We start from the raw sequence: 19,258 nt of genomic DNA, 5'->3' as shown, positions 1-19,258 counted from the left end.
GAATGATGATATAAAAATCTGTGGCCTAAGGTCACCTGAAACAGGTTGAATGATACTACCAGACACAGTATCATTTATTCCCATAAAGAATCAAAGGAAGGGTTTTGGTGAATGGCTTGATGATTTGGACATGCCTCTATCACCACTTGGAGTATAGCATTTCATGAAGACAGCACAACAATTGAGACATCCTGCTTCTGTCTCTTTCCACGGTGATTTACCAACACTACCACATATCTCTTCCTCCTTTGCGAAGTGGTAGGAGTCTTTCCAGCTGCAGACCCTCCAAGCTTCCTAAGGCTGCCATTCCCATTTCAGTGGCTGAGAATCCAAGGGAGGGCCCAGAACAGACTGCCTAGCTCCAAAGACATAACACAGTTCCTCCTAGTTCTGCTCTTGTATGTCACATTCTTCCAAATGTTTACTTTCTGGAATTGTTAATTGTCCCTAGTATTGTCACTCTGTTCCGTCTATTAGAGTCTGCTCTGCCTTATTCAGAAACCATTAATCTTCCCTGATGAGTCTGTGAGTAGGTAAGAGTGTGGATAGGTGGGTCTCAAGCTGTTGTACCTTCTGTTCCAGCAGCACAACCAGCTTGCACTTACTGCAGGAATAGCCTTCTACAACCTCAGGCAAACAAACATGGCACAAATGTTGCTGTTCACTTCAATAGCTCCATCACTGTCCAAGTCTCTCTGTACTTTGCAGGCAGTCAAACAGCACGCCAGGCCTCCCCCTAAAACTGGGAGACTAACAATTCACTTAAAATGCCCTAGTTTAATCACAGGTATTTGCAAACTCAGACACTGGGAAATAAGTTATCTAGAGCCAGCAGCTGCTAGCTCTGCTTTCTTCCCAAGCACAGACCCTCTGCCCATGGAGGCCACATGCTCCAGCAGGGCTTAGGCACCAATACACAGGAAATCCTCCAAACACACCTACAATTAACAGGCAACCCTGTTTGGCTGGATCTACTGCACTAACCTATTTCTTATCTGATGATACTGAGGCAAGAGATAGTAACTAGGAAAATTCTGGGGCAAAATGTGATTTTAAAAATGAAGAAATGAAGATTTCTAAATAAACAAATAAATAAATAGGCACAATTTTTCAGAATACACATATTTTAGTACACTTTTTTTTAGTAACGTACGTATTTGTTTACAGTTTTCCAGTTGACCATGACATATTTCTTTGCAAGTTAGGTAGTTTTTATTGTGCACATTTTTTTAAAGCTGTATACAACTTGGGAGTGTATTTTAATCACAAAATTCACTTTGTAATTTACAGGTTTCTGCAACAAGATGCAGAAATAAGATGCAAAACTTCTTTTCTTTGTTTTTGTTGGGGAAATATGAACCCAGTGAATTTTAGCTTGGGTAAGTCATATGCTCTCAGCCGCAAGTGAAGGTAATGGCAAACCTCCTGTGAACAAATCTTGCCAAGGAAACCCCATGAGTTGCCATAAGTCAGAAAGGACTTGAAGGCACATAACAGCAACAACAACAATAGGCAATGGATCGACATAAGATGATATGTGGAAGAAATATATAGTTGCATTGTGATGCAGCAAAAATAAGATATCTGTGCTGATTGATCCAAGGTAAGGTTGATGGTGGGATAGAGATCGTTGTAGTCTACCTTGAGAACACTACCTTCTAGCTTTATTGGGAGAGGAAGCCATAGTTACAAATAGCCTCTCTTTTACCCAGTATATGTGCCCAGTTAGCATTCTGTAGAATCATAGAATAATAGAGTTGGAAGAGACCACAAGGGCCATCCAGTCCAACCCCCTGCCATGCAGGAAATCACAAGCAAAGCATCCCTGACAGATGGCCATCCAGCCTCTGTTTAAAGACCTCCAAAGAAGGAGACTCCACCACTTTCTGAGGGACTGTCTTCCTCTGTCGAACAGCCCTTACTGTCAGGAAGTTACTCCTAATGTTGAGTTGGAACCTCTTTTCCTGTAGCTTGCATCCATTGTTCTGTGTCCTATTCTGTGGAACAGCAGAAAACAAGCTTGCTCCATCATCAATATGACATCCTTTCAAATACTTATACAGGGCTATCATGCCACCTCTTAACCTTCTCTTCTCCAGGCTAAACATAACCAGCTCCCTAAGTTGTTCCTCATAGGGTTTTATGGTTTCCAGACCCTTCACCATTTTAGTTGCCCTCCTTTGGACACACTCCAGCTTTCACATGTAGCCAGCTATTAAGCCATCTCTCATCCTATATCTATGCATTCCATTTTTTTCTGCCTAAGTGCAGTACCTTATATTTCTCTGTGTTGAAATTCATTTTGTTAGTTTTGGCCCAGCTTTCTAATCTATTAAGGTCATTTTGAATTTTGATCCTGTTCTTTGGGATATTAGCTATTCCTCCTAATTTGGTATCATCTTCAAATTTGATAAGAATGCCTTCTATTCTTTCATCCAAGCCATTGTAGCCACAAGATAATAATTTCAGAATTGGTATTGTGAATAGATCACTTATTTTGTGCTTGTCTGGGCTGGCAGCCATGCCTCTTGGCTCAGTTATTTACATATTTCTTTATATGTCTCTGTGGCCTGTTACAGACAGCCAAAATAAAGCTGCTTCAAGTCACTTTGGAGGTATGCTGTTTAAATGATACATGCGTCCTAAGAGTCCGGAAGCCGAACCAAAGCCACACTGCAGCTTTGGTGCAGCTTCCAGACTCTTAGGACGCATGCATCATTGAAACACCATACCTCCAAAGTTACTCAAAGCAGCTTTATTTTGGCTGTCTGTATAGGGCCTGTGTATCTATCTCTTTGTCTGTCCATCAGATCTTTCATACATTTGATAAAGTGGGTTCAATTTCACACAATCTTGTGGCAAAATAAATGTTAGTCTTGTAGGTGACACAATATTATTTCCCAACTTACACACATTACTATTATGCAGCAGAATGCCATTATGGTGAAAGAGAGTTTTGGGTTGCAACTGTGCCACAGCAATAATATTAGAGCTAGTCCCGGGATTGCGGATTGCTGAGATCACAATGGAACCATGAGAATGACCCCTCTCTTGTTGAAGCAGCAACATAAGCCAATACCTCAACCCGTGTTTTAAATTGTGCTTCAGAGGAATAATCAATACAGCAATCCTGAGCTCTAATGGCAGGCACTCTAGCACCAGCAGGATTATTGTTGTTGTGCACCTAAGTGCCTTTTCCAAATTATGGAAACCCTAAGTTGACCCTATAGTGGGGTTTTCCTGGCCAGATCTGTTCAGAGGGATTTTTGCCCTTGCCTTCCTCTCAGGCTGAGAGTGTGTGGTTCACCCAAGGTCATCCAGTGGGTTTCTATGGCCAAGTGGGAATTTGAACCCAGACCTCCAAAGTGTAGTCCAATGCTCAAACCACTACATCATGTTATATACTGTAAATCATATCGCTCCTCAACCAAAAGGTTGGGCCTTTGGCCTCACCTTTGAACATTCTGATTTAAGAACAGTGATCTGCAAATATGTATTGTTTGATTTTTCTTCCTGCTTACATGCATTTCATATTGTTATCTTAACTCAAAGGGGTTTTGGTTTAGTGATGTCAGAGGTTCAATATCGTCCAGTATATTGGTTTCGGTTATTCTTGCCTGCCACTTGCCAATGCAGAAGTACAAAGGGGACTGTTTCCAAAAAGGGGCCAATGTCTAGCTTGTCAAACCCAGTTGGTTTACTGGCTGGATAAGTTAATAGCTTCAGCTCTCGCTAGCCTCACATCTACACTTGTTTGGCATCTGCACACGCACACATCTGTGTGGCACTGCCTGCCTCCCCCACTGTGCTCTTGTTAAATGAAGCAAAGTAAGAGAAGGGTCAAAGATTTCTGGTGGTCTGACTCCGAACATGAACTTGTCATGAGAGTCTCCTTTTGGCCTTGCTTGACAATTTCTATCTGAGGAATAAACAGGTGTAATTGCACTCTGGTGGGATACAGACGCCTGTACCCGCCCCTTTCCCTGACAGATCAGAGTCTCAGCTGCCACGGTGGCAGCCCCAGAGGCCCCGATCCGCCGCTTTTCCTGGCCTCGGGGAAGTGGCAAAATGCCGCTTCCTCGCAGCCTGGAAAGGGGTGTCCTTGGGGCTTCATGCCCCAAGGACACCCCGACAGTGGCAGGGAAGGGAGAAAGGGGCTGCTTGGCCCCTTTCTCTTTGTATTACTGGTGCAGCTGTTTAAAGGCCACGCCAGCGATACGCGCAGCCGAAGGAGCTCCGAAACGGAGCTCCTTCTGGCGCCGCTGAAAGTGCGCCACAAGCGCCCTCCAGTGACGCCAGGACATCACATCCGTGCCACGCTGTTTGGCTGCAGTGCGGCTGTGACATCGTAATGGTGGCGCCCATGTAGAAACCCATTACAACATACTAGGGTTGCGGGGTGTCTGGAAAGGACGCCCCAAGGCAACCCTAGTATGTATCGAGACCGGTGCTTTGCGCTGGTCTGGATACTGCCTCTGTTACTTGTATTAGGTTCTCACTAGTCCGCACAATAGCCCATAATGTAAATGGCCCTTGCATTCTCTGCTCTTGAAGCTAAAGAGTGAATGGCCAAAGAAACTTCTCCAAACACTCCTTTCTTAAAGCAATGAAAGCCTTTGTTGTTTGAAATGTTGTTAAATTCAAAGTAAAAAAACACCAACCCCCTTTTGATCTCTAAATTTCATAGTGCTCACTGAGTGATCTAGGTTTGAACACTTTCTTACTGTCTTGCAGAAATGTTGTCCATGAGCTGGGCATAACTGAGGATAATGAGCAAAATTGGTGGTGGTGATGATGATTGACAACAGTGACAGTTCTGGTTCTGACTTATAAAGCTCTTAAATTGATTAGTTCAGGGATGGGCAAAGTGTGACTAGTGGGCTGAATGAGGCCCTTGGGAACATGAAGTGCAGACGACGTCTACAGCCCACAGCCCCACCCCAATTTTTTTTTTAAATGGTGGACTAAGTTTTGGGCAACCTTTTTGCCCCAAAACAGATGAAAAGTACTTTCAAACACAGCATTCTTCTTCCCCTAATACTGCAAAGCCTCCCCCTCCCCACCCCTAGCCTCATGATCACACCAACAGTCTGGAGAAAATTGATCAAATATTGGCCAAAATGGCATTTGGAAGTGACAAAGCTCATCAGTGTGGCCCACTGGATGGGTGCTGGAAAGTAAAATGGTCCCTAACTCCTGTGCAGTTTCAGACTGCATCTCCCCATACAAAGCTGGCCAGTCCCTGGCACCCATGGGAGGTCCTCATCTCTGTCCTATCACCCTCACATTATGGGGGCTGGTGGGAAGATATGAGAGGGCCTCTTAGGTGGCTGGTCTGGACTTTGGAAGATCCTCCCCCAGGGAGGCTCCAAGGGCCCCCCTTCTTGCTGTCTTTCCATTGGCAGGAGAAGACTTTTTCATTCAGACAGACTTTTAAAATGGGAGGTTTTTAATAAAAGGGATGAAAATGCTGCATTGTTTTTAAACTGCATTGTTCAACTTTTAAAAAATCTATTTTTAGATTGTATATTTTAGTTTAGTTAACAATTTATATTTTAATGTTGACTTTTTATATGTTTTAAACTATTATCTTTTAAATATTTAAGATGCCCTGAGTCCTAGTCTCGGGAAAAGGTGGGATATAAATAAAGATCATCATCATCACATAACACTTTAGAGAGAGAGAGAGAGAGAGAGGATTTTCATGAATAACACCTTGTTCTAAACTCTTGCTGCGCCATATGATCAGGGGGCCGTCTCTGTCCAGAATCCGTCCCTTGTTTGATGCAAGGCTGACATCCATCAGGTTTAGCATCTTGAGTGGTGTGGCCAAAGCTACAGGAAAGTCTTCTATATGAAGCCTGTTTGTCACATTATTAGTTTTTAGCAAGTTAAGAATATTTAAAATTGGTCATGTCCACAAGAAGTAAATTCCTCTGCCATTTTTTCTATTTTCTATATTTCTATTTATGCTGCACTAATTATGATACATCATTTTAAAAAAATCAACACAGGATAATGTTAAATTTCAAAACTGATTTTCAAAGGGCATGATAGTGTGCTATTGAATAAATTTGCTACTACAGGGATTAGAAGACAGTAGTCAAGATCCGATGAGGTCTGTGTGGTACCAAAACCGTGCTCCAAACAGTTCCCCCAATTCTGGGAATCACTGATGTATACAAGCCCTATATACGGTATTTCCCTCTTTCTAGTCATTTGCAGAATCCCAAAGGAACTATGATTACAAGATTTGGAGAAAAGGATTTGTGTTTTACAGTTAGAATTTAATGGCTGTACTTCTGAATGAAGTGAAACAGATGAAATCGAGAAGAAGCAACTGAAGAAAAATTACAGATATCAAATTTTTACATTGGTGGATGACAGAACAAATATTTAATTATAAGATCTAAGGTGATGTTATGGAGGCAAATACATAATGCTAAAGTAAATTCAGTATACCATGGGTTCTGATACTAATTTGGAAAGAAAGGATAAAACAGAATTTGGTGGTTTAGACATGACAACAACCCAGGGCGAGTGTTGAACAGGAAATGGAAAAAGCAGCTCTGGAGAGTGGAAGGAGAAGAAAATGGAGGTAGAAATGGAAAAGAGCAAATATGCAAACTTGCAGCTCCAAACCAAAGTCTGGAGAATTGCACTATTAGAATGAACTAATCCTCAAAATCTGTCTTCCATTCTGCATGCCTATGATTTTGAAGTAATGCCATGAGTACTGCAAACAATTGGGGAGAATGTCATTCAACCGCAACCCTCAGATTCTAGAAAAGACAAGATATAGCCATACAAAGATATATCCACTACATTGTATCATACAGAACAACTGATCTTACTCATAGTGAACATTGGTAAATAGTTTATTAGGACATTTAAAACATTTTGTTATCAAATGTAATCAATTATCTAAGTAACAATTTAAAGAAATATTGGTATTGAAGTCATATCATGGAAGGATTCGATATGCTAATTTAAGGTATATTGAATAAACTGTACAACCTATAATTACACCCATTTCCTGAAGATTATTTAGTCTAACTTTCAGTATAAATTCTATGCATGTATTTTATTGTAAAAGAGAAATAAATGTTTTCATGTTAAAGATTCAGTTTTTTTTTGGGGGGGGGTGACAACTGAAAATGGTCATCTGTAGGTATTTTTAAGAAAGATTTCATTGTACAAATCCTCTGATGCCTTTCAGATGTAGAAGCAGTTACTGGCATTGTATAAGAATGATGCAGAAAGTGCACATTAAATGTCTTTGACGTGGACTCAGTCCTTAATTTCATGAGATCCCTTCAGAGAAAAGAAACTCCAGGCTGCTTCTATGTCATAACGGCACCTTCCTCACAAAGTAAAGCATTTATATAAAAAACTGGAACATAAGAAAGTGAGCAACAGGTGTTGAATCCATTAAAAGTTTGCTTCTATTGAAATTCACATGATCTCATTGATTTCAGTGAGACTGATGTTCAACTAACTTCTGGATCCACCTCAATATTTTCTTTTTTTCTTCGTTATGAGAAAATTATGATATTTCTGTTCAGAAAGCAACAGAAATAGTGACCCAGGTAGGTAGGGCTTGAAAAGACAATCTTAAGAGGATTGAACATAATGACACACCATAGTTATCCAAAGTACAGGAGTTTGAACTCGGCTCAGTTTTGGATGACCATCAGATTGATTGCTATTAAAAGGGAGTTTCCAAGCCCTGACCACCTTGGAACAACTGAAAAGGGGAGAGCATTCACTTACTTGATATTGTCAAGACACCCAGACTCCGGTTTCAATATGGCTGTATGATGAAACATTTTATAAAGAGCAATTCCAAGGAAGATTACATTGAGCTGAAATTGAAAATAAAAACAAAAACACAGTAGAGGGTCACATGGCAAGTTATGGGAATTACGAGAGACATGTTAGCTTTCTTTGTCCAAGGAATTTGATTTTTTTGGGGGGGGGGGATGGAGAAACGTTCCATTGCGCAAGTCCCCACCTCCACCTTTGAGCAGACCAAGAGTTGGTGCTTGCTTACAGTCGTCCCTCCATATCCGTGGACTTGCAATTTGTGGTTTTGTATTGACTCCCTCCTTCCCTTCCCTTATTGAGGCAAGGACTCGGACGGTGTGGGTTTCTTTGTGCCAGCATGGCTTTGCCTTGGCCGGAGCACCACTGTGCTGGCTGAGAGAATGGCCGCACCGGCTGAAGGAAGGCTGCGCCGGCCAGGGCAGAGCTGCGCCAGCCAGGGTCTTTTATCCAGCCGAGTTGGCCTTTGTCCAGCTGGTGCAACTTTGCCTTGGCAGAAGCAAGGCTGCACTGGCCAGTAAAATGGCTGTGCTGGCCGGAGGAAGACCACGCTAGCCGGAGTAAGGCTGTGTCGGCCTAAGGAAGGCCTTGCCTCAGCAGGCGTGGTCTTCCTCCAGTTGGCGCAGCCTTCCTCCTGCCAGCACAGTTGTTCCCCCAGCCAGCACAGCCTTGCTCCTGCCAAGGCAAGGTTGTTCGGGCTGGCCAAAGGCTGCTCCAGCCAAAAGAAGACTGCTTCGGCCTGAGGAAGGCCTTGCCTTGGCCGGTGCTGCCTTTTTCCCGCCAGTGCAGCCTTGCCTCGGCAGGAGCAAGACTGTGCCGGCTGGAAAAACAGCTGTGCTGGCAGGAGGAAGGCTGCACCGACTGGAGGAAGACCAGAGAAGACCGCGCCGGCCAAGGCAAGGCCTTCCTTAGGGCAGGAGGGAGGATACTGAAGTTCCTATTGTCCCCAATGGCAATGGGACTTGAATATCCACGAAATTTTGAATTGTGGGGTCCCTGGAATGGATTCCCCATGAATTTGGAGGGATGACTGTATTTACCTATTTACTTATTAATTGTACTTAATACATTTACTTATATATTTATCAATGAAAATTATTTTTTAAATCCCTTTTCTGCACACATCAATGTGCTGCATCCCCAAAGTGCTGTACAATCCAATAAACTCAGCCAACCAGTTTTAAAAGTCAAAGGCCAAGCAAACAATTTTGTACAATAACATCCCAAATCCACAAAACCTTTATTCAGCCAACCAAAATGTACAAAATACATGTGAATACAAAATAAACCTTTGCCTGATGAAGAAGCAGTGGCGCTTCAAAAACTCGCTTCATCTATTTCGTGCATTCTGGTTGACTGAATAAAGGTACCACTGTTTTATGGATTTTGGATGTCACTGTACTTTGCTTCTATGGCCAGCATGTCTACCCCTGAAAATAAAATTTTGCTAGCATTTGGTGAAAACAGCTTGTAGAAAAGGGGTACACAAAGCCCACAGAGCTGCATAAAGCGACAGTGTTAAACAACTGACAACCCCGACACGTGGCTTTCCTGAATGTCTGTGGTATGTAATGTAATACTTATTCTTCAGACCGAGTGATGACACTGGTGTGTAGAATGTTACACCTGGCTAGGATATACAGAATAACAGGATATACAGAGGGGAAGCAATAGCAAGAGAGACAAATGAAAAATTCTGTACTCTGATAACTAGACAAAGCAGATCCTGTTATACTGAGTGAAGATTTAAAAAATCCTCACCAGTTACTTTGGCTGTGTGTTTTCAAGGACCCACATAAGAGATAGCAGCATGGCATAAGAGCTAGCACAAGGACCCCACATAAGAGATAACCTTGACTTTCAATATACTCAAAGCATTGTGAAGACAAGGGACAGTTACCTTTCAGTTAAGAAGGTTTTCTGCACATGCACTTAAAATCAGTGATTAAAAACTGGTTTCTTAAAAGATGGTGATTTCTCATCAGAACAAAGAAGAGACACTATTTACAAAATAGTCATGGGAACATTTCTCTAACGCAACTTTTCTCAAAAGAGGCCCCAAGATGACAGTTCCCAAAGCCTATGGAAAAGTATTGCGAGGGAATTATTGAAAGTATTGTCTAGCAGCAGCACACTGGACAAACTGTCTTACATTAAGTTAAAGGCATTTCAGGTGAATGAGAATTTGGGAACGAAGCTCTCTTCTGGCACTGGACAATGTTCATGGCTACCACAGACATTTTGATATGTTTCTAGCAGTACCAAAGCCTCAGGCACAGGTAAATCAGTTATTTTATATTTGATGTTATTTGTTGTGTTAGAATTCAAAGATATAGCCGTGTTAGTCTGTAGAATCAGTACGTAGAGAGATCTTGTAGCATATTTGAGACCAACTGAAAGAGAAATTGGCAGCATGAGCTTTTGCAGACTTCAGTCTACAAAATCTCATGCTGCCAATTTCTCTTTCAGTTAGTCTCAAAGGTGCTACAAGATTTGTCATGTTAGGTATTAGAAGTCCCTTCCATTTCTGTTTCTTCTTCCCTTAAAACATTTCCTACTTATTTATTGATTTATTTTAATATATTTTATTTAAATCCCTCCTTTAACCAAAGATGGGAGCCAACATGGCACAGGCAGAAATAGCTTGACTCTAAGGGAAGCAACTGTCTATTCCTCCTCAAATAAAAATCCCACAAGGAGCTGTGTAATGAGTTGCTGACTCAGGAATACAAAACAGCAGGAACAAAAATATTCTGATGGCGGCATCCGCACTGCAGAAATAATCCGGTTTAACACCACTTTAACTTCCATGCCTCCATGCGATGGAATTTTGGGAAATGTAATTTGTTGTAGCACCAGAGTTTTGCCAGAAACTCATAGCATGGAGTTATGACAGTTAAAGTGGTGTCAAACCAGATTATTTCTGCAGTGCAGATGCCGCCAGTGTCAACCAATAAAACTCCTTTGCTCTCAAACATCAGCAGAAAATAAGGCAGGTCAAGAAAACATATCAATGTGCCTTCGCCTCTCACACACTGATATCTGTTCATGTTAGTAGCGACTGAGGATACAGTTTTCCTTCTTGAAGAGGAATTTTATGAAATGGATTTCAATCTGAACATTTTTGTTGGAAAGGAAAATGCTTGTGGATGGTTATTTGATTATATTTTAAGATGGAAATGCAAACTCCACATTCCCCATTAGTAACAACAGGCTGCCAGAATCTGCCTCTTTCTATTCATTCATCTTTTCTTCAGGGATTTAGCACCGAGGCACAACATTTTTGATGGGTGTACCTCCATTGGGGGAAATTTATGGACCTTTCCACCAGCTGTTCCTTCATTAAGCTACACTGGTATTAAAACGTACAAAACTGTAAGTGGGTACTGGAAGTTATATATCTGATCTTTAAACACCAAGGTATTTAATAAAAAATACTTACCATAATGATCAAGGTTGCTGGTCCTATAAAGCTCCAGATGAAGTAAGTGTCAAGTCGAAGCCAACATCTGTAATGAAAATGCAGGGAAATACAGCATTCATGGTCTGAATAGGAGGCATATATTGTCAATGAATGACAGACAGGAAAAGTAGCTGCAAAATATTCTGCCAGGAGACAAGGAAAAATTATATCACTTCTTCATTTAACAACTCAGTTATATGTCTGTGCTCTGCCATGGTAAGCAGGAGGAAATGGACAGGTTGTTTACCTGTAACTGTATTTCTTCGAGTCATCTGTGAATTCACACAAATGGGTTATATCTACACCTGTGTAGTAAAGCCCGGAAACTTCTAGAATTACTGGGCAAAACATAGTTTGCAACTTTTTGACGGTAGCTCTGCACCCCGGCACTTCCGCTCTTTCCTCAGTTCCATAAAGTACGCCGCATAGCAGCGACAAAGAGAATTTAGCAATGAGCAGGATACGACTGAGGGGAGGATGGGCGAGATCTGTGTGTATTTGCAGATGACCACTCAAAGAAATACAGTTACAGGTAATCAACCTGTCCTTCTTCGTGGTCTCTGCAAATCACACAAATGAGTTAGACTGACAAGCTTTGGTCAGTGGAGGCAGGAGTGTTATGACACAAGTTGTAAAGTTTCAAACAAGTTGTATTTATTTAACAACAATAAACTCTTGAACTTAAAGTTCAACTGTCAGAGTCATTTCTTTAGTTACAGCATATGTAATATGCAACACATTTGAAACTGACATTTGTAATTTTCAAAAGACACACAATAACAACAATGTAATTGTCAGCGTAAACGTTTTTGGTTTCAATAGCATATAGAACATATAACGTAATAAAACACAGTTTAATGCAAACTTAACAGTAACACTGCCCTCCCAAAAGCTGCATCCTGTCTGGCCCTGGTATCCAGCCTGTAATGTTTGACAAAAGTTAATGGCTGGGGCCAGACAGCAGCTTTGCAGACATCCTCCAAAGGCACCCCAATCAGAAAAGTGGAGGATGTTGCTACCGCCCTAGTTGAATGGGCCCGAACCCGAGCAGGGAGAATTTTACCTGGGAGTTGATAACACAAATGGATGGTACCAGCCACCCATTTTGAGAATCTCTGAGCAGTCACAGGTAGCCCTTTCTTGGCCTCTGAGTAGCACACAAAGAGTCTCTTGGAGTACCTTGAACCTGAAGTCCTGTCCAGGTAAAAGGCCAGCACCCTCTGAACATCCAAGGTGTGGAACTGGTGCTCACCATCTGTGGTCTGGTTCGGGGCCAAAATTGGCAGCACAATGTCCTGGTTGACATGGAAAGCCAACACCAACTTTGGAAGGAAGGTAATGTCTATATGGAGGACCACTTTGTCCTTGTGAAACTGAAGGTATGGCTGGTCCATCCGTAAGGCAAAAAGTTCACTTGCATGGCAAGCAGAGGTGATGGCCACAAGGAATGCTGTTTTCCAGGTCAGCAAGAGTCATTAAAAACTCCAAGAGTATTGGGACCGAGGCTCAGGATGGAGAGAGATCCCTGGTGGAGAGAAAGTCCAAGAACTTGTTCTACTTGAATTGGTAGGACCTCTGTGTTGAAGGCTTCTGGGCAGCCAGGATGACCATCCATACCGAGTCAGGCAGTGTCTCTAGGGATGGATTCTCCACACCACCAGGGGAAGCATCTCAATGTCTGGGTGAAGGATGTGACCTTCATGTAAGGATAGGAGGTCGGGACAGAACTTGAGGCAGCGGTATTCCCTTCGGGATAGATGCAGAAGGGGAGAGAACCATGGCTGTCTTGGCCACAACAGTGTGATGAAGATGGCATTGGGCCAGTCAGATGACATCTTTTCCACAACCTTCATGATGAGTGGAAACGGAGGGAAGGCATAGATCATCCCTTCTGACCCCTCGAACTGGAAGGTATCTCCTAGAGAACCCAGTGTTCGGGTTTGAGAACAGAACCTTGTATAGTGAATGTTTTGAGGAGAGGCAAAGAGGTCGATTGGCGGCTTGCCCCAAATGTGAAAGAAGTAGGTGGCTGTCTTGGGATGAAGAAGTAGACGGCTGTCTTTGTGGCATAGGCTGGAAGATCTGCTGAGCTGGTCTGCCAGTTCGTTCTCCTCCCCAGGGAGATAGATAGATCAAAGGATAATCCTATTGTGGATGCACCAGTCCCAGATTCAAGGCGTGATCTCTAGCGACATCTGGGACCTTGTTCCTCTCTGTTTGTTCAGGTAGAATGTGACTGTGGTGTTGTACGTCAGGAGAAGCACTACCTTGTTTGAAAGATGTGACAGGAATGCCCTGAGAGCCTTTTCTACTGCCAGTATCTCAAGGGCATTGATGTGAAGTTGACTCTCTAAAACAGATCATTTGTCTTTGATGGTGAAATTCAAGGTGTGAGCACCCCATCCTTTGAAGGATGTATCTGTGCTAAGGGTGATTTGTGGAGGAAGAAAGGGCATTCTGATGTAGACATTGTCGGGTTCAATCCACCAGTATAACGACCTAGCCACGGGCCTCGGGACTGTTAGCCACTTGGATGAAGGATCACACACGGGATCAAAGATGGAGAAGTACCAGGACTGAAACGGTCTGAGACGAAGCCTTGTCCATGGAGTAATGTAGGTTGTTGAGGCCATGTGTCCCAAGGCTATCTGAACAGTCTGTGCCTCAGTTCGCTTGTGCAAGAGGTACTCTCGAACAGCCTGAGAGAGAGCTTGAAATCTGTCTTGAGGTAGATAAGCCGTGGTTGTCTCAGAATCAAGAGTTGTTCCGATGAACCTGATCTATTTGGATGGAGTCAGGTTGGCTCTGCATTTGTCTGGTCGGGCTCACGATGTCAGGCCACAGGCTCATGTCTCCTCTACCAGGAGGGATCCTGCTAATCTCGGGACTGAGGCTGACGAGGCAGCAATGGTTGATATCGACTCATCCTTTCATGATGACCTTCTATAGCAGTATCCTGATCTCGTGTTCAACCACAGCTCTGAAACATACCTTCTGCCGGTGAACCCCGACAATCTCCACAGGAAGCTTCCTTCTGCTCCTGCCAAGATTGTGACCAAAGCCCAGGTCATCTGGGCCTCCACTCCGACACTGCCGCCGGTAACACCTTGCTGGGAGTCATCGTACGACAAGCTCTTACTGAGGACTCCAGAGGAGAATGCCAGGGGTTTTATAAAGGTGAGCGGAGCTACCACCAAAAAGTTGCCAGTGATTCTAGAAGTTTCTGAGCTTTACTGCGCAGGCGCAGATCTAGCCCATTTGTGTGATTCACAGAGACCACGAAGAAAAAACTACTCTTTGCACTTTCTAAGCATCACTCCCTAACAGAGTGCCCTTGGAATGTATTGGACTGCAATTCTCATCATCCTCAGACAGCACGTCTGATATGAAGGACATCAGATTAAGGAGATATTAAGATCTTCATCAGTCATGAAAAAATAGTTCACATAAAGCCCTGTGCTGTGCACTCAAATAACAGACCTGTTACTTGGAAAACACATTCATTTTTAAATCTTGCAGATATTCTTTAAAATTAAATTCCTGATAGAGTGCCCAAAGACCATGCTTCCTTGGATGTCTCCCTTGGCAGGGCTGCCACGCTCCTGGTTGACCAGGTTTGATCCAGCTTCTAGGCATGCCGCCCAGTACCTCTTTGGACCACCATTTGGCCTAAACCCCAGGCTTTCATTAAAAAGGAAGCCAGACCATGTAAGAGCCAGGACAAATGTCTGGTGGTTTTGCAGGAAAGAGGTTGGCCCCTTCCTTCCAGCACAAGGAACGTTCCAGACACAAGGGAGCAGGAGGAAAGGGAGATTGAGCAGCAGAAGCGGTAGAAGACAAGAAGGAAGCGAGAGAGGCACACTTGCTGCATGCCTTCAAGTCCTTTCTGACTTATGGCAACCGTACAGTGAACTCATCATGGGGTGTTTTGGCACCGAGAGTGTGTCATTTGTCCAAGGTCATCCAGGGGATTTCCATGGCCAAGTGGAGAATCGAACCCTGGTCTCCAGGGTTGTAGTGCCACACTCAAACCACTATGCCGTGCTGATGTAAATGAGGATGCAAATGAGTCAAAAGAGGGAGTAAAAAGGGGAGGGGATTGAGTGGGAGAAGCAGCAGAGCACACATAACAAGGGAGACAGGCTTTTCAAGGGCATGTGGTGAGGCAGAGGAGGGAGTAGGAGAGAAGGAAAAGTGAGGGGTGCAAGCAGCCGAATAAAGAAGCAAAGGAAGGAACCATGGTGAGGTGCAAGAGATCATAAGAGGGGAGAATCACAGAATCAGAGACCCATAGAGTAGGAAGAGACCTCAGGGGCCATCCAGTCCAACCCCATTCTGCCATGCAGGAACTCACAATCAAAGCACTCCCAACAGATGGCCATCCAGCCTCTGTTTAAAAACCTCCAAAGAAGGAGACTCCACCACACTCCAAGGCAGTGTATTCTACTGAATGTCAGGAAGCCCTTCCTAATGTTGAGATGGAATCTTTTTTCCTGTAGTTTGAATCAATTGCTCCGGGTCCTATTATTTGACGCAGAAGAAAGTCAACTTGCTCCATCTTCAATATGACCTCCCTACAAATATTTAAACAGTACTATCATGTCACGTCTTAACCTTCTCTTCCCCAGGCTAAACATACCCAGTTCCCTAAGAGGGCTTTGTGGTTCCCAGAACTTTCATCATGTTGGTGGCCCTCCTCTGGACACGCTCCATCTTCTCAACATCCTTCTTAAGTTGTGGAGTGAGGAGCACACATAATGGAGTGTAAGAAACAAGGGAGGTACCAAGATGATGTGTAAGGTTTGGGAGGGAGTGAGAAGGAAGGAAGAGTGTGAGGTGCATGGGCATGTGGTAAAAAACTGATGGCAAAAAAATTACAGTGATCTGATAGGAACACCCCTGTGCATGACAAAATGCTAATATTACTATTGTACTTTTATTTTTTCACTAAACTAGAAATGTGCATGTCTACTTTATATGATTTCCCTCCCTCATTAATCCCCATGAACACTGCTGAAAGATAGAGGCGGTCAAGGGCACATGGTAAATTCCACAACCAAGCAGAGATCTGAATTTGGGTCTTCCTATTCAAAGTCCAGCATTTGAACCTTTACTTTATACAGGTTCTCTCAGATCAGCTTTTACAATATAGTATGAAGCTTGAAACACAGAAGAAAAATGCAACTAATGTGCCTAATATGTAGAATTTGAATGAAAATTAGTTAATTTATACAATTAGAATATTAGAATGCCTCAGTTTGAAGAACTGGAATATTATTGCCCTGTCCTTTTGGATCTAGTTCAGGAGTGGGCGACTATGGTTCTCCACCTGGATTTGGCCAGAATTACCATCAGTACTAGTAAGTACAGTTCTTAAATATTCATGGCTACAGTTATGTTCAGTAGCAGTTAAAAGGAGCCCTGGTGGTGCAGTGGTTAAATGCTGGCCCTGCAGCCAAAACACAGTGAGTTCAATCCTACAGGAGGGCCCAAGGTCCACTCAGCCTTCCATCCTTTTGTAAGTCAGTAAATTGAATACCTAGCTTATTGGGGACCACTGGCTAAAAACATTGGCCTGTTACAGACTGCCAAAATAAAGCTGCTTTGGGTCTCTTTGGAGATATGCTCTTTAAATGATGCATGGGTCCTAAGAGTCCGGAGGTCACGCCAAAGCCACACTCCATTCCTAAGCACTGGAGTGCAGCTTTGGTGCAGCTTCCGGATTCTTAGGATGCATGCATCCTTTAAACAGCATACCTCCAAAGAGACCCCAAGCAGCTTTATTTTGGCAGTCTGTAACAGGTCATTGTAAACGGCAGAGTGCTGAGTTCACTTAAAAGCAGTGCATGCTATTGCTATTGCTATAATAACATCTGGAGTTCAATAAATCATGTTGAAGTTAAATTAAAGTTAAGTTGAATAGCATAACCAAATTTATTTATTTGCTTATTTACTTATTTTCACTTCTATGCTACCTTTCTTCCAAAAAGGGACCCAAGACAAGATAAAATATTATTAAAAAGTCAGAATAAAATTTAAAAACAATTAAAATAATCCAGTTAAAACAATATAAAGTTAGCTTTAAAAACATAAAAAAGTTAAAAACATAACTAAAACACACACCCCATATAAAAGCCATCCTGCCAGCATAAAAACATTTTTTACTTGCCGGCAAAAGGCCAGCAGAGAGGGAGCCAGTCTAGCCTCCTGCAGAAGAGAATCCCAAATTTGAATTGTCTCTCGTGTCCGCACCAAACAATCCTGGGTGGGGCAGAGAGAAAGCCTTCTCCTGAAGATCTTAGGGTTCTCGCTGGTTTGTATGGGAAGATACTCTCTCTGGACTTTTTCACGTGGAGAAAATTGGAAGGTTATCCCAGGGTCAATCATGTGGTTTGATGTTATTTCGCAAGAGAATATCAAACAATATCGGAGGCAATCCAAACCCGATCTGAACGCAATCCCCAGTCATTGCAGGGATAAGTAAATTTGGAGAAACGTTGAATTTATAAATCCTGTTCCACTCCAAATGTTCAGTCAATTGGTTTTTGCCTAGTATGTATAGAATGCATCTCTAGAATGGCCTTGGATTGCCTTTGTTAGAAATACACTACAAATACCATGATCCTTTATTGCGATTTCCCTTCCCTGCCTGCTAAGAAGAAAACAGCTGTTTGGGAGGAAAGACTGAAGGGGGGAAAAGTGAAGGGAAACCCCCTCTGAAGAAATCTTGCCCACAAAACCCCATGATAGTATGAAATGACTGGAAAGCACACAGCAACAATATAAAAGCTCACTTTAATGCTCTTGAGAGGAAAAGTTAGAAACATACTACAGTTCCCAAGATCATTTGCTGCGATTTCTCTCCCTGAATTCCCTGGCTCCCTGTATTCTCCAGAGGAATTAGAGAAGGGGAGGAAAGGTAATGAGGAGGCTCAGCATGTCTCCTGCCTCCTCCTTAGAATCATAGAATCATAGAGTTGGAAGAGACCACAAGGGCCATCCAGTCCAACCCCCTGCCATGCAGGAAATCATAATCTAAGCATCTCCGACAGATGGCCATCCAGCCTCTGTTTAAAGACCTCTAAGGAAGGAGACTCCACTACACTCTGAGGGAGTGTGTTCCACTGTGAAGTAGAAAGCTTTCATGGCCAGTATCCATAGGTTTTTTTGTGGGTTTTTCGGGCTATGTGGCCATGTTCTAGAAGAGTTTCTTCCTGACATTTCACCAGCATCTGTGGCTGTTCCACTGTCGAACAGCCCTTACTGTCCTTATTTCTCTCTAAGTGCCGGGGCGGGGGGTGTCCTTAGGACCGGAGAGGTAAAATACTCCACACAAGTTCCTGTCCTCTCTGGGTGCAATCACATTCATTCACAATTGAAAGCTGATTGATATGTCCTCAGGTGAAATTCATTCATATTGGGCACTGCTCTCTCTTTAAGATGGTTGCTGTTTCTCGTTTGTCTCTGATGAGTAGTATTGTATTAATGTGCATTTCTGAACTGGTCCCACTTCTTCTTCTTTTGGAATGGTTACGCATGTCCTTCATGTGAAAAAGTCCTCTCAAATAGCTTGGACAAGCCATACAGGGCTTTATAGGTCATGACATGAATTGTTCCAAAACAAACCAGTGGACAGTGAAGCTGTTCCAACTAGGGTGTTATATGCTCCCTTTAACTGGTCCTGGTCTGCATTCTGCCTGCGGTGTTTTGTACCGCTGAAGTTTTCTATCAGTTCCAAGGGCAGCCCCATATAAAGTCATTCCATAATCCAAATGAGATGTAACCAAGGCATGTGTCACTAGTCAGATCTGACATCTCAAGGAACAGGCATACTTGGCGCACTAGTTTCAGCTGTGCAAATGCGCTCCTGGCCATTGCTGAAACCTGGGCATCCAGGCTCAGAGTTGAATCCAGGAAAACAGACAAGCTGTGAACCGGAAATTTCAGGGTGAGTGTAACCCCTTCCAGCAC

At 43.0% G+C, this 19,258-nt stretch overlaps 1 protein-coding gene across 32 annotated transcripts in view; it reads right to left on the bottom strand.

Moving 5' to 3' along the window:
• ADGRL3 (adhesion G protein-coupled receptor L3) overlaps positions 1 to 19,258 on the bottom strand; it is a 459,475-nt gene that overhangs the window by 93,564 nt on the left and 346,653 nt on the right. For all 32 annotated transcript variants that reach the window (XM_042454258.1, XM_042454256.1, XM_042454257.1 and 29 more), the window contains 2 exons: positions 11,267 to 11,333; positions 7,774 to 7,865 (listed from right to left, as the gene is read on the bottom strand). In XM_042454258.1, coding sequence (XP_042310192.1) covers positions 7,774 to 7,865; positions 11,267 to 11,333 — 159 coding nt within the window. The remainder of the gene's footprint in view (positions 1 to 7,773; positions 7,866 to 11,266; positions 11,334 to 19,258) is intronic.

This window comes from Sceloporus undulatus, chromosome 2 (genome assembly GCF_019175285.1).
Source record: "Sceloporus undulatus isolate JIND9_A2432 ecotype Alabama chromosome 2, SceUnd_v1.1, whole genome shotgun sequence".
NCBI classification, from domain to species: domain Eukaryota; kingdom Metazoa; phylum Chordata; class Lepidosauria; order Squamata; family Phrynosomatidae; genus Sceloporus; species Sceloporus undulatus.
The sequence above is the reverse complement of the archived record's forward strand: the minus strand, read 5'-3'. Positions and strand labels throughout refer to the sequence as shown.